The 14,742-nt window shown below is 41.7% G+C and overlaps 1 protein-coding gene across 1 annotated transcript in view; it reads left to right on the top strand.

The window, feature by feature from the left end:
* The window catches only part of LRRIQ1 (leucine rich repeats and IQ motif containing 1), a gene marked incomplete at its 3' end in the record, with an annotated part of 60,384 nt that overhangs the window by 41,976 nt on the left and 3,666 nt on the right, over positions 1-14,742 (top strand). The window contains exons 16-17 of the mRNA XM_014520455.2: positions 3,630-3,806; positions 11,786-12,262. Of these exons, the coding sequence (XP_014375941.2) occupies positions 3,630-3,806; positions 11,786-12,262 (654 nt within the window). The remainder of the gene's footprint in view (positions 1-3,629; positions 3,807-11,785; positions 12,263-14,742) is intronic.

The following is a 14,742-nucleotide window of genomic DNA, read 5'->3' as shown; positions in this document are numbered from 1 at the left end:
TCACAGGGCCAGATCCTGGTTCTCTGCTTCATATCAACACAGACAGAGAGTTAATATACCCATTCTCCATATAGCGACTAATTCTTGGCTGATACAGACCTGTTTTAGTCATTTCTATAAGTAGGGACCACCAGAATTTGTGCCAGGACTGTGCTGCGTGGCTGCTCCTTTAATCTTGCAGTTTCCCCTGCAGGCCCCCCCTCCACACACATATTGATTGGCGGAGGGGCCCCGCCGCTCACCATTTGCCCCGATCGACAGGGAGGCAAAAACTGTGGTTTTAAATATGCCGTGGTTTTTGCCTCCCGCTGCTGATTGACAGAGAGGCCCCAGTGATCCCACCACTTGCAGCTGACCGGATGGGAGGCAAAAACAGCAGCATATTTAAAGCTGCGGTTTTTGCCTTCCGGCCATCAGTAGCAAGTAGCGAGCAATGGGGCTGATGGGGCTACTCCGCTAATCAGTGGTGGGGAGAGGTGTATGGCTGAAACTGCAAGATTAAAGGAGCCACCACACAGTGCACGTCTGGCGTGAATTCCAGTGGTCTCTACCTCTTTGGGTTGTTTTCAGGAGAATGTGGGCATGGCTGTTAGCCTATAGGTTTCAAGTAGTAGAATGGTTGTTGGTGTTTCAGAAATCATTGGCAGGCCTTTCTGTGAAACCATAAATTGAAATTTCTCATAATTTGCTTCCTTCTTTAATATCCTCTGGGCCAATCTTTGAACTTTCAGAAATACGTAGCTATTAATGTACATATGATCCTCTACTTTTATGGCTCAGGAGCCGTAGTAAGTACAATACAGTGTAACTCTGTATAGTGGCCTTGACTTTAATTGTTCCTGGGCCTCAGTACTTACATAGGTTCACTAGTTAACCACTATATTTACCCTGCAATATTACCATGACCTTTTCTTTGCCCAATTGTTTCACTTAAAATGCATGAAAAATTCAGATTCCTCCTTCAGCTTCCTCTTGTCCTCTATTTTTGAGTAAGAGGAAAATATTGACATGATTTTCTCCATTATATCTTTGTGCACATTTTTGATTAGTATTAAGTGAAAAAACAGAGGTTCAAAATTTTGGAATTTCAGGTATTTCAGTAGTAGGAGAGACATCTGTAAATAAACACTTATTCATGTTGTGATTAGTGAATGCAAGTATTGTTGAATATTATGCAAAATGCAATAACACATAAGTGTACATATATACATTTTTAATTTCTGATATTTCATAGGACCAGTTGCAGGTTTGGACACAACTCAGGCAAACAAAACAAAAAATAATAAGCTGTTGAATTCCAGTTAGCTTTAAAAACTGATACTGTAAATTCCCTTTAGATCAGTTGACCCAATAGACATTTTGTGATTAGACAGGAGATTCATTTATCTAAAGGATTTAAAATGTGGGGTAGTATAAAATATGGATTTGTTGAATACAGCATTGACTACAACTTCAGCCAATATGTTCCAATGAACTTTGCATAACCCCTTGATACCAACAAAGGAATTAGTTGTAAAATTTCCCAATCGGTTTCCTACTTTCATGTCCAGCCAGCGATAACACCGACAAAACTGAAGAACTAAGAAATAGCTTTAAAAAAATTAAACCTGGGATCAGTCTGAGCACTCCTGAGGGAATGTGTTTCACTGCCGTAATGATTAATAGAGCCTCTTAAGTGACACAATATTCACCAGGAAGTTTTCACTAAATGAAATATTGACTCAGCCCTTCACCAAGAGAAGCCCAGCTGGAAAAACTAGGGTTGAGATCCCAAAGCTCTAAGATACACTACTTCCAGCATTAATCAACTTGATATGGCACTTTTTTAATGTATCATTATTCAGCACTGGTTCTGGTAATTCTTCACTACATCTTCAAGGCCAGTCTATCTAAAACCATCATTGTATTTCATGTCTGTTTCAGACCAGTTTTATATTTGCAGAAGATGAGAGAACTCTTTATAACTGTATCAAGTAGTGATGATGTTGAAAAAATTTAACAAATCTGTGTTTTGAAATGTATCTCAGTAATAGGAAGCTTGTCTGATCTGAAACTTGGTACAGTGATGCTATTTTTGTAAATCTGAGCATTCTCTTACTATCCTGTTTTTAAAGAATTATATAATATACTTTTAACAAGTGGCAGGTGCTCGGATACAGAGTTACGCCTGTTTTGATCTATGTTGTGTAAGTCTAAGCAATGGAAATATTGATTTAGAATGCAGACATACACTGATTATACTCTATGTAGCATATAAATGGAGTGAACACATGATGCCCAGTCTTACCCAGTGTAAATTACTTCACTCTGCAGTAAAGTTCCCTCTTAGACCGTGGGGAGTAACTATATATAAGTGTGCAGATTATCCCTTCCATGCAAAGAGATCGGTAAGGAAATGTTAGCCTTAATACCTCTTTAACAAGAATGACCTCCTTTTCTTAACGGCTGACTTTATTCTACAAAGGGCATTACTAATCCTATAGTCTCTTAAGTCAAATGTTTTACTCTTTTTAATATTTATATTAAATAGATCTTTTAGAAAGGTAAACTAAAATAAGCAAACGTCAATAGCTACCTAAAATCTTGGTAGAAGGGAGAAGGTAAAAATGGTGTGAATGAAATCCAGTTCTGTTTTATTGATGCTAATGGGAGTTCTGAGTATATGTGAAAGAAAAACTTGATCCCAGTGATTACAACAGGCAAGATCAGTACATAAATTCTCATAAAACAAAGGAGCAAATGGCACTAGGATTTATCTTACAAATGAAGGAGGTCAATTGTCATTTTCATTTTATAATCTGAGTTACATTTGAGACTCTCATCAAATGTGTAAGTTAAATATGGGCAGTTTTAATTTCATACTAAATGGTCATAATTAGGGCCCAGCTTGCTAATATTATGGTCTGATTATGGCAGAGGCCGCCATTTTTGCCCCTCCCTCCCCCATTCCTCCGATTGGCTGAGGGGACAGGTTTAGGGCCGGGTTTAATTGCAACAGCAGAAGCCTTGCTCCCACTAATTACAACAGCAGAAGCCTAGGTCCCACCAAGGCTTGCTTGATGGTTGCTGAAAAGCCCACATCCAACCCATGCCCCTCCCCACTTCACTGGGCTGAGATGTTCTTGGCTTGCCTTTATTTCTTCTTATTGAAGAAAGAGAGCAGCATGATTGGAGCAGGGAAGCAGGCAGGCAAGAGGCTTTTTTCTGGGCTTGGAAGCTGCTGGTTCTGGGTAGGGGGGGGCTGTTTTTTTCCTGGGGTTGGTACTGAGTAGGGGAGGGCTGTTTGCTTCTCTGTGCGTTTGTTCTCTTCCCCACCTCTAACCCCAGTGCCACAGTTTTCCTGCCCAGAGAAGCAAACAGGTCCTCCCCTACCTAGTGCCAGGGCTGTTTAAAAACTTTTAGCTTGTAAAATAAGAATGGGAAATATGAAATGCTTATTTTGTATTTTATATAAATGTTTCATGTGTATCAAACTTTTTTTAAAAGTTATATATGCAAAACTCAATCTCTTCATAAATTGTGCTGATAAGATAGCTAAAGCATGTATTCTAAAATACAGTGTGTTGGGGGGCTTTTAATTAACTTTTTCTGTAAAGCTAATGATGACTTGTCCTTTTCTCTTTTAAAAGGTGTTCCATACTTAAAATACTTCCTAATTTGCGATTTCTTAATGGTGAAACCCTAAATTCTGATATGCAGCTCACAACTGAAAGAATTAAGGAGTCAAAATCACAAAGTTTTCTGGCATTTTGTCAAGCCCAGATTCAAGAAATTGGTGTATTAAAAAAGAAGTCCACTGCATTAGGGTATGTATTTACAAGCTGTTTATAGTAATAATATAAAGAAAAGCTATGTGTTATGATAAAAAGCTATATTATGAATACTATTCAAAACATTTATCTTGAAGCAAAGCATTATTCCTGTGCTTGTTAAGAGTATCCAAATTTACAGACTTCTACTGAGTTTTTCTACAGGAATATTGTTGTTAACTCTTCACAAATGTTGGGTAGAAAACTTGGAAATGGCCTTTGTTGATTCAGTTCATTCTCATTTTTTTTATATCATCAGGGTATTGTAGAAACGTATTCTTTCTGCTTTCTGACTTTCACTGGAGAACCTTTGCCATTTTGAATATGTCTTCCCATTTTCCTTCTGCTTGGTTGATATATCTTGGTGGATCCAGGATTATAAAGCATGGGGGCGGTGGCAGAAGTAGTAGCTGCTGCTGCATAGGTGGCTCAAACCTCTACCCCTCAATTCCCAACCTTCCCCCTTCTTTAAGTCCCTGAATCTCACTGCTGCTCACAAGGAATTGGTGGGGAATGTAGTAGTGGACGGCAACTTGGGCAGCAGTGACCACAAGATGATTGCGTTTAGGATCCCGAGAAAAGGAATAATGGAGAGCAACAGAGTAAGGACCCCGGACTTCAGAAACAGACTTTGACTCACTCAGGGAACTCATGGGAGAGAGAGTCCAGGAGAGATGGCTGTACTTGAAGCCTTACTGAGAGTACAGAAACAATCCCAATGCACAGGAAACTAGCAAGTATGGCAGAAGACCAGCTTGGCTTAGCAGGGAAATCTTTAGTAAACTAAATCACAAAAAGGAAGCTTATAAGAAGTGGAAACCTGGACATATAACTAGGGAAGAGTATAAAACCATTGTTCAGGCATGCATGGATGAAGTTAGGAAGGCCAAAGCACATTAAGAGTTGCAGCTAGCAAAGAATGTGAAGGGTAACAAGAAGGGTTTCCACAAGTATGTTGGTAGCAAGGAGGATCACAAAACTGTGGGTCCCTTACTGAATGGGGGAGGCAACCTTGTGGCAGAGGATGCAGGAAAGGCTGAAGTACTCAAAGCCTTTTTTGCCTCAGTCTTCAAAGGCAAGGTCAGCTCCCAGACTACTGCACCAGGCAGCACAGTTTGGGGTGGCGGTGAGCAGCCCTCAGTGATGAAAGAACAGGTTAGGGACTACTTAGAAAAGCTGGGTGTGTAGAAGTCCATGGGGCCAGATGGGATGTACCTAAGGGTGCTGACGGAGTTGGGTGATGTGATTGCAGAGCCATTGGCCATCATCTTTGAAAAATCATGCCAATAAGGTGTCCCTGATGATTGGAAAAGGGCAAACATAATACCTATATTTAAGAAAGGGGAAAAGGAGGATCCAGGGAACTACAGACCAGTCAGCCTCACCACAGTCCCTGGACAAAATCATAGAGCAGATCCTCAAGGAATCCATTTCTAAGCACTTGGAGGAGAAAAAGGTGATTAGGAACAGTCATCATGGATTCACCAGGGGTAAGTCAAGCCTGACCAACCTGATTGTCTTCTATGATGAGATGACTGGCTCTATAGATGCAGGGAAACCAGTGGATGTGGTATACTGTGATTTTAGCAAGACTTTTAATACAGTTTCCCACAACATTATTGCAGGCAAGCTAAGGAAGTATGGGCTGGATGAATGGACTGTAAGGTGGGCAGAAAACTGGCTGGAGCATCAGGCTCAGAGAGTAGTAATCAATGGGTCAATGTCTAGTTGGCAGCCGGTATCAAGTGGAGTGCCCTAGAGATCAGTCCTGGGGCGTGTTTTGTTCAGTGTCTTCATCAACGACTTGGAAGATGGCATAGAGTGCGCTGTCAACAAGTTTGCAGATGACACCAAGCTGCTGGGAGTAGTAGATATGCTGGAGGGTAGGGTTAGGATTCAGAGTGACCTAGACAAATTGGAGGATTGGGCTGAAGGGCAGCTCATGAAGTTCAACAAGAACAAGCCCACCTAGGGCAAAATGCCATGTCCCAGAGCATGCGTGCATGGACATTTCCCAGGAATAAGCAGCAGAGGCACATACTGTGTCATATTGTGCTACTGCTGCTTGTCTCCAGGGAAATGCATGCTCCTGCTCATGGCGACATGCCCAATGTGTGCAACTGCAGGAGGAACCAGTCTGAAGAGCTATACTGACTGTCAATTTGGCCTACAACTCCCAGAAAACCCAAGGAGCTGGGGGGCAAGGAAAATAGAAAGAAGACATTTCAGGCTGAAGCAAGGGGAAGAGAGAACATTACGCACATGGAACCTGGTCAGGTCTATACAGAGGAGTGCACAGTAGAGCTGCAGACCTCACTGGCTCCGTCAGCCAGGACTGTGGCCTGAAGGTGGATTCAGACTTGGGGGCAGTTGCAGGAGCTGTTTGAGCTCTCTAGGAACTAAAGGCTTGTTTGGGGACAGGAGGCACTACTTCACTGTCAGGGTGGCTAGGAGCTGTAACCAACTTCCAAGGGAAGTGGTGCTTGCCCCTACCCTGGGGGTCTTCCAAAGGAGGGTAGACAGCCACCTAGCTGGGGTTATTTAACTAGATGGGGTTGGACTAGATGATCTGCTCAGGTCTCTTCCGACCCTACCAACTATGAAGTGCAAAGCCCTGCACTTAGGATGGAAAAATCCCATGCACTGGTACAGGCTGGGAGCTGACTGGCTGGTCAGCAGCTCTGCATAAAGGACCTAGGGGTTACAGTGGAAAATAAGCTGAATATGAGCCAGCAGTGTGCCCTTCTTGCCAAGAAGGCTAACAGCATACTGGGCTACATTGCTAAGTGTGTTGCCAGTAGGACAAGAGAAGTGATTATTCCCCTGTATTCAGCACTGGTGAGGCTACATTTACAGTACTGTGTTCAGTTTTGGGCCCTCCATTACAGAAACGATATGGACAAATTGGAGAGAGTCCAGCAGAAGGCAACAAAAATGGTGAGGGGGCTGGGGGACACGTCTTATGAGGGAAAACTGAGGGAACTGGGCTTATTTAGTCTAGAAAAAAGGAGACTGAGGGGACTTAATAGCAGCCTTCAACTACCTAAAGTGGGGTTCAAAAGAGGATGGAGCTAGACTGTTCTCAGTGGTGGCAGATGACAGAACAAGGAGCAATGATTGCAAGTTTCAGCAAGGGAAACTTAGTTATTTGGAAAAATTTTCTCATTAGGAGGATAGTAAAACACTGGAACAGGTTACCCAGAGAGATGGTGGAAACTCCATCCTTGGAGCTTTTCAAAACCCAGCTAGACAAAGCTTTGGCTGAGATGATCTAATTAGGAACAGTCATGCTTTGAGCAGGGGGTTGGAGTAGATGATCTCCTGAGGTCCCTCCCAACCCTAACTTTCTATGAATCAAGTAAGAATCTCCCTCCCCATCCCCTGCTCCTGGTGCCCCCTCTCCTTTTCTGAGTTCAGTGGCACCTCCCCTCTCCTCTTGGGAGCTGGACTCAGCTGGGTACAGTGGCAGTGGTGGGCAGGTTCTCCCCTCTGAACCTGTTCCCGGGGTCATGGAGAACACCCAGGCGGACAAGGCAGAGACAGAGAATCTTCCCACTGCTGTTCCTGGCCAAGCCCAGATCCTAATGCAATGTGACTGGAGCAGGGTAGGAGTGGCCCTGGAGATTCCCCTGCCTCTTGGCCAGCTCAGGGTAGCAGCACATGAGAGGAATGGGAGGGGAAGTGCTGCTTAGCACAGAGAGAAGGGTGGGGGTGTTAAGCAAGCTGAGGATTCTTATCTGCTGCTCCCTCATTGTGGCCATTTCAGCCCCTCTAGATCTGCCCCTGCTTGTTGGTATATACTGAAGGAGCATTTATCCTTCTACATTTTAAATGATGTGTACATATGATATCGTCTTGACAAAGGGATTACCATTTTTACTCTAATAAGATGAGGTTCCCTTCTCCTCCCATCAGCATGGGGAAAGAAGCTTCTCATCTTGCATTCACATACAAGGAAACATCATTAAATACGTTGTCATTAAACTACTTCCAGAAGCAGCATGTTCTCAGTAATAAAAGTAACTATGAAGTTGATTAAATGCAGCCAACATTGAGCATGACTATAAAACACATGGTCCATATTGGGCAAACATAATGATGGGAATCTACCACAAGATAAGTTAGCAAATCTGAATAAGATGCATGGTAGTGCCTGTCGCACTCATTCTCCCTTAGTGCTGACTCTTTTTCAAGTCATAGTGAGCAGAGCCCCCACAACATTAAATAATTTTCGACTTCATCTTCAGTCCCACAGCGGAACTATACCTTTCTTTTTCATTTCCAATGATTCCCAGGGCCAGAGTAACCCTTTAGTGGGCCCTAGGCAAACAAACTCATGGGCTCCAGGCCAGTTGAGACCCCACCCCTCTACCCCAACCCCGGTGCTGCTGCTCACAGGGCTCAGAGCTGCAGCTAGGCAGCATCTGCTGTGGCAGCAAGGCCAGGGGAGGGAAAGGGAATGGAATATAGGCAGATGGGGCCATTCACACCGCCACCGCAGAGGGAAGGACTGGTCCCCCCTTGGATCCCTCCCAAGGCCCTAGGCATGTGCCTAGTTTGCCTATACATTAATCCAGCCCTGATGATTCCTGTTTCTTCACCAATCATAACTGACTGGCGAATGTCAAACAACAGAGCCCCAAACCATTCATCCAGAATCCTTCTGTTACCCCTTTTCTCAGCCTGTCACTTAGGATTAGTATGGCCCTACCCTCCATGAGGTTGAGCTGGACCAGGTTGCATCTCATCTGCATATTATTTTTTGAAGGATCCCAGGACTTGTGACAAGAACACCTGGTTCCAATCATGAATGGGGCCTAATTAGCATATGGATCCTTTGTGGGTGGATATCTGGAGCTCACACACATACTGATCAGTGCTGAGATGTGGGGTCATCATGGCTTGAAACACTGTTGACTCTGTTGGGGCCCAGCCCAATGAACTAATGGGAAATCGTAAGCCTTTTGGCTTTGGACCAGTATCATGGATAGATTGTACTATATGTAAGTAGGTACCAAACTGCTGCTGAAAAGTGTTTATGGAGTATCTGTGCTACAAGTTGCAGCAGTCGCAAAAACAAGATAAAATGCATCAATTCTGGTTGAACTAAGTCTGTGGGTACCCATGGTAATTTACCCATATGCAAATTACTATAGGCATGTTTATTTCAAAGTCAGGGTTTTCAAATTTGCCCCTCACTTCCATATTCCCAGGGAGAGCAAAGACTGACAGTAAGGAGGTGGGGGAAGAAGTTGGGGGGACAGAGCATGGGGGGCCACCTAACCCCCTAGATTTATTTTCCCTGCTGTAGCAGTGGAAGGGGGGACAAATTCAAGACAGACTAATAATTAGATTTGAAACACCTGGAAAATTATAACAAATTTATAACAAATTGGTGTGGTCATCTTATATTCAGGGTCATTTTATATTCTGTAAAAATGGTATATTTGCAAGAGTCCATTTTGCTCTACATTAACTTTAATGAAATTTTATTTTTATCATGTATGCTGATAAGACTTAGATAAGGTCCACCCAATTTAGTCTCTCTGGCAATTTTTTGGCTTTTGTATCAGACTGCCTGATCACAGACTGCCTGAGACTGCCTATCAGTCTCCCTGGTCACTTTTCAAGGCTTCTAGTATTCAAATACCTTTTCTCTTGTCTAGAACATGTTCACACTGAATGCCCCTATGACAACATACTTTAAGATTTAATGCTTTTGTATCTGGCCATGTTGTAGCTGTGATTTTTGGGGGTGGGTTCATATGCAGATAGAGGGTGGTGCTCCTTCATCAGTTGATCAATTGTAGCAGTGTATCCTTGCTAGAAATGCTTCATAATATTCATTCTTATGGAGCAGAGAATGTCATAGTGTGCCAGAATTTGCACACATTATAATTGATATTTTGTATGTAAAAAAATTACTTACCTCTCACAGTATGGTAAATCTGAAACAAAATACAGAGCTGAGAAGAATGCATTGCATTCAAAAGCTTCAGTCTATCCCAAGCATGCAGCTGGACCAATAAAAGATCTTTCATAAGAAAAAAAAAATGCTTTGTGCATATTTTCTGGAACCATCATGGCCACAACATCACTCCAAAACTAATTTTCTGTAAAGTTGTGTTTATAGTTCAGAAAAAAAAATACTGATTAGAAACAATTATGGCTGTTGCAGTCCTCAGTAAGGATTGAAAACAGTAGTTGCTGATGTGTGGGGAAAATGCTATCCATAAAGAAGTAATATATTTTTAAAAGAATAGAAATGCTTGAGAAGACTAAAGTATTCTCTTATTGAAGTTTGTTCCACAGTTTATCTATTTATTATTAGAAATTTTGAAGGTTTTTGTGGGGAGGAAAGAACCTTAATCTTTCATAACTAGTAATTGAGAAAGTTGAAATAATTTATGTAAAATTGGGCTTACAAAATGTTTGCTTGGCTTAAAACCTTGTATGCTATATTTTGGCTCAGAACACATTTTATGGATGATTTAAGAACCATTGAAAAGTGCCGTTCATAAAAGGAACCCTAAACAATATGTACCTACATAAGCTTAAACAGCACAGCTATTATATCTACATACTGCATTACTTTCTCCAAATTGACTGACTTAATGTGACGTTGCTTAAGAACAGGCCAAAAAAAAAGAGCAAGCTTCTTGTCTGTTTCACATCTCACTAAGTTATGAGCCCCTGTAGGTACGACCTCAACTATGTAAGCTGCCAAAAGTAATCACCACTTGGGTCCCTAATTCATGTTTCATATGCCACTACTGCCCGATTAAAATCGTCTGTACTATTTCTGCTTTCAAATTCATTGTTGTTACCATGTTTAAGAATTATTATTCTTTAATTCTATTTTAATAAATGCCTCCTGTCACAGAATCTTTTGACACTTGGTAGCAAGTAGCCAAAAAAAAAACCAACCCCAAAATAAAACACGCACTTTAGTTGCCATACTTTGTTTTCAGCAAACAGATATGCAGATGCTGGACAGTAACAGACCCTAACGGAAATTGAAAACCTTATAAATACTAACTATTTAAAATAGTGAAAATGACAAGAAGGCTTATAAGTGGATATTTGACAAAAGAAGTAGAAACAGTAAATTCTTTCATGTATTTATAAGGGACATTTGTAAACTGCAGTTGACTTGTAATAATGATACTTATACTTTTCCCCAACGAGGAATTAAATCTTACCATACAATTCCAAGCAGAAGCTTAGATAAAATTTGACTGAATATTCCATTTATCATAACTCTCACATTCCTTTTAAAAATAACATAGTATGATCATTCATATTAAAGCACCAAGAGGTTCGTTTTGTTTTTTAAAATCTTAGTGTGTGTGTGCTGTGTTTTAACTAGGACATAGAAGTTTAGGGCCCAAATGTTATTTACGATATGGCTATAAACAGCCAGCAGAGAATCCCCATTGCTGAGGGGAACTCTCTACTAGTATACACCTGGCAGAACTGGCTTCTTTGTCAGAAGGTTTCCTAGCTCCTTAGATAGAGGTCATCCCAGGAGGAGGGGAGAACAAGTTGAGTTCTGCTTTTGTCTTCCAGCACTGTAGCACCAAAATTGACCTTTCAACAAACAATGTGCATATATGTGCAGTGTAATTGTGAGCAAGCTCCTCTGTCTACAGTAGCTGACCATTATATGCAAAGACTAGAGAAAAAAAGCCAACCTATCAGTATAGCAAAGCAAATAAGCTAATATCAATTGGAAATAATGTAAAAATAAAACAAGAGAAAAGAAACAGTTTAATATTATGATTATATGTGACAAATTGGCAATGGAAACAAAAATTATTTACTACTTAGTGTTCACAAAAAATGTGTCTTGTATTCTTCTGTACTTGGAATATAAATGGCACATGTGAACTAAATAAAAGCACTGTTGATTTTTTTTTTTTAATATCCTTTGTATAATCTAAAATAAATGTAATTGCATTTTTATTTTTCTTCAGAAATGCCTTTTCCTTTGATGCTGCACAAAACCAATGTTGGTATTTTGAGGAACTCATGAAAGTCAGTAATGAACACCGTTATGCACATGAATATGGAGACTTCAACATCACTGACAGAGATGAACCAGAAGCACTGCAAAATCATTTAAAGGAAACAGTCACCAACAGGCTGCAGCAAAATAACCTCTTTATCACTGGTGCAAAGGAAAATAAGCAGGGCTCGTTGGATCCTTCTGAAAGATGGATTACTTCTGGCTACATTCAGTCCATTAACTCTTCAGTATCTTTATACCAAAAGGAAAGCAATGAAGAGCTCAGAATAGAACAGAAGAGTACTGAATTTTGCCACAGTCCCAATAGTGAAGGTGAAGATCCCAGTAAAATAACTGTCCATACTAAAAGAAACACATTCAGAGAGCCAGTTATGGCATGCAAAAAGGGAAGAATTCTTCAGTGTTTTGAGCATGATGGACAAAAGTAAGATATACATCTCAGATCCATTTTTATACAAAATCTGTCATAAAAATGAGCAGTCATAATCCAAGAAAAACTTCTAAATTTTTTATTGCACTAATTGTATAGTTGGAAGAGATGTTGGAGAACCTTTCACGCACAAAATGCCTTTGTTCGGATCACCCTTTGTTATGTTAGGCAGGCAGAACAGGAGCCAGTGATTTGCCCCTGTTTGTATACATGAGTTCAGTTGCAACAAATTTTCTACTTCCAAGATTTTGATGAGGCAAGGATTTCTTAGGGTGATATCTTTTTATTGGAGCAACTGCTGAGATAGAGTTAGACAGGCTTTTGAATCCAAGACATTCAGGTCAACTGATGAAGACTGTCTTGCATTGAAAAACTTGTCTAACTTTATCCCAACTGTGCAGCATGGATCCAGGGCGGCTACACTGGTAAATTTGTACCCCCTTTTGATTCCTGAGCCACCCAGAGTTTAAAACCAACTGTCTGGCAGTAGCAGCAGCATTTCTAGTCAGGTAGTGCTAAGGAAGTCAGTTGACTTCTGACTCATTATAATCTACCCAATCCCTTCTAAACTCTTCATTTCATAGGTGTTAATGATACTCTCTTCTTTTTAGTGGTCTTGATGTTCCACCAATCAAGCTATTCTTTGTTCTCCAATTCTGTTAGCTGTTCCTGGCAATGACATTCTAATTTCACAGCCCTGCAGATTGTTTTTCACACATTCCAGTGAAGTTATGTTTGTTTCTGCTTCAATCTGAAACTGAATAATATAGCCCTAGGCCCCTAGCATATCATAAAGCTGGTTCAGGGCTCAGTCGTGTTTTTGAGTGGAGTGTCAAAGACACCCCATAACTAACTTTTAAGATCTCGGCATGCTACAGATGGATGGCAGGGGAGCTGCAAGGGGTCCGATCCTTCTTGTAGCAACACGGCCCTAGCCCCTTCTTTGCTGTCTGCCCAAGGCATGCGTGCACCTGCTGGAGGCAACAAGCTGAGCTGGGGCTCTACAGACCCTGGTGCAGCTGCTTGCAGCATCCTCGCCACCTGCTGTGAGTAGCCCGGGCTCAATGGCAGGTGGTAGGGGCCTGTCTAGGCTGGCTGTGGCAGGCAGCCGGGAGGCTGCAAGCAGCTGCATAGGGGCCCACAGAGCTGGGCCCAGCTCGTTGCCAGCAATGGGTGCACATGCACCCCTGGATGGATGGCAGGGGAGCTGTGAGGGGCTGATCCTTGTTGTGGCAGCACAGCCCCAGCCCCTTCCCCATCGTTCATCACAAGGTGCATGCCAAGCAAAATGCATTTGTATGCCATACTTTGGCACATGTGCTGGGGGTTGCCAACCCCTGTTCTAGTTTATTTTTAACTGGAGAAAGATAGGTTGTTGTTCTATATGTGATGATGCACCTCACCATCTGCATCCCCTTTTTCAAAATTCTAGATCTACCCATGGTTCAATAAAAGATGTCACTCTAAGAAATCCTTGCCTTTGGCATAATTGCTGGACCATCATGGCTACATCAGTCCAATACTAGCATAACATTCTGAAGATCATTGAAAAGTGTGTTTCTTCATTTTCCTCAGTTGGATAATATGCAGAAAAAAATCCTTCTTTTAAAGATGTTCTTAGCAGTCTGATTATTTATTTTGGAATTTATTTACTTCCAGAAAGATTGCAGAATTTTAATTGATTCCATCGAAATCAAGGGTACGAAATGACCCATTATGAAACCTAAATACTTTTGAAAATGTAGATTTTTTTCTAAATGTTGCATTTAATATAGTATTGGTTTTGATTTTTTTTCTTAAATTTAATCTTCAAATGTAAGAACCTAACCATTGAAACCATATCCTCTTTAATACTGATGAGCACTTGTACTTTGCAGTCTGTTAGAGAGAAGCAAGACATGCTCTTTTTTCCTGCAGTTTTGTTGTTTCATAGATTTCATAGACATTAGGGCTGGAAGGGACCTTGGAAAATCATCAAGTCCAGCCCCCTGCCCGAAGTCAGCTGGGGTCATAGGATCCCAGCAAGATAAGCATCCAATTTTTTCTTGAAGGTGTTCAATATAGGTGCTTGAACCACCTCTGATGGCAGGCCATTCCAGACCTTGGGGGCTCGGACATCAAAGAACTTCTTCCTTACGTCCAGCTTGAAACGGGCTTGCAGTAGTTTATAACCGTTCGACCTCATCATCCCTTGAGGCGCTCTGGTGAACAAACGTTCCCCCAGATACTGGTGGTCACCCCTGATAAACTTATAGGCCATCAGATCACCCCGAGCCTGCGCTTTTCCAGGCTAAAGAGCCCCATAGCTCTCAGCCTGTCATCGTAGGGTCTGCTTCCCTGACCTCTGATCATGCGCGTAGCTCTTCTCTGGACTCTCTCAAGCTTCTCCACATCCTTTTTGAATTGTGGAGCCCAAAACTGGACACAGTACTCCAGCTGCGGCCTCACTAAGGCCGAGTACAGGGGGAGAATGA

This window comes from Alligator sinensis, unplaced genomic scaffold (genome assembly GCF_000455745.1).
Source record: "Alligator sinensis unplaced genomic scaffold, ASM45574v1 scaffold976_1, whole genome shotgun sequence".
Lineage (NCBI taxonomy): Eukaryota > Metazoa > Chordata > Crocodylia > Alligatoridae > Alligator > Alligator sinensis.
This window is presented reverse-complemented; position numbering and strand designations above follow the sequence as displayed.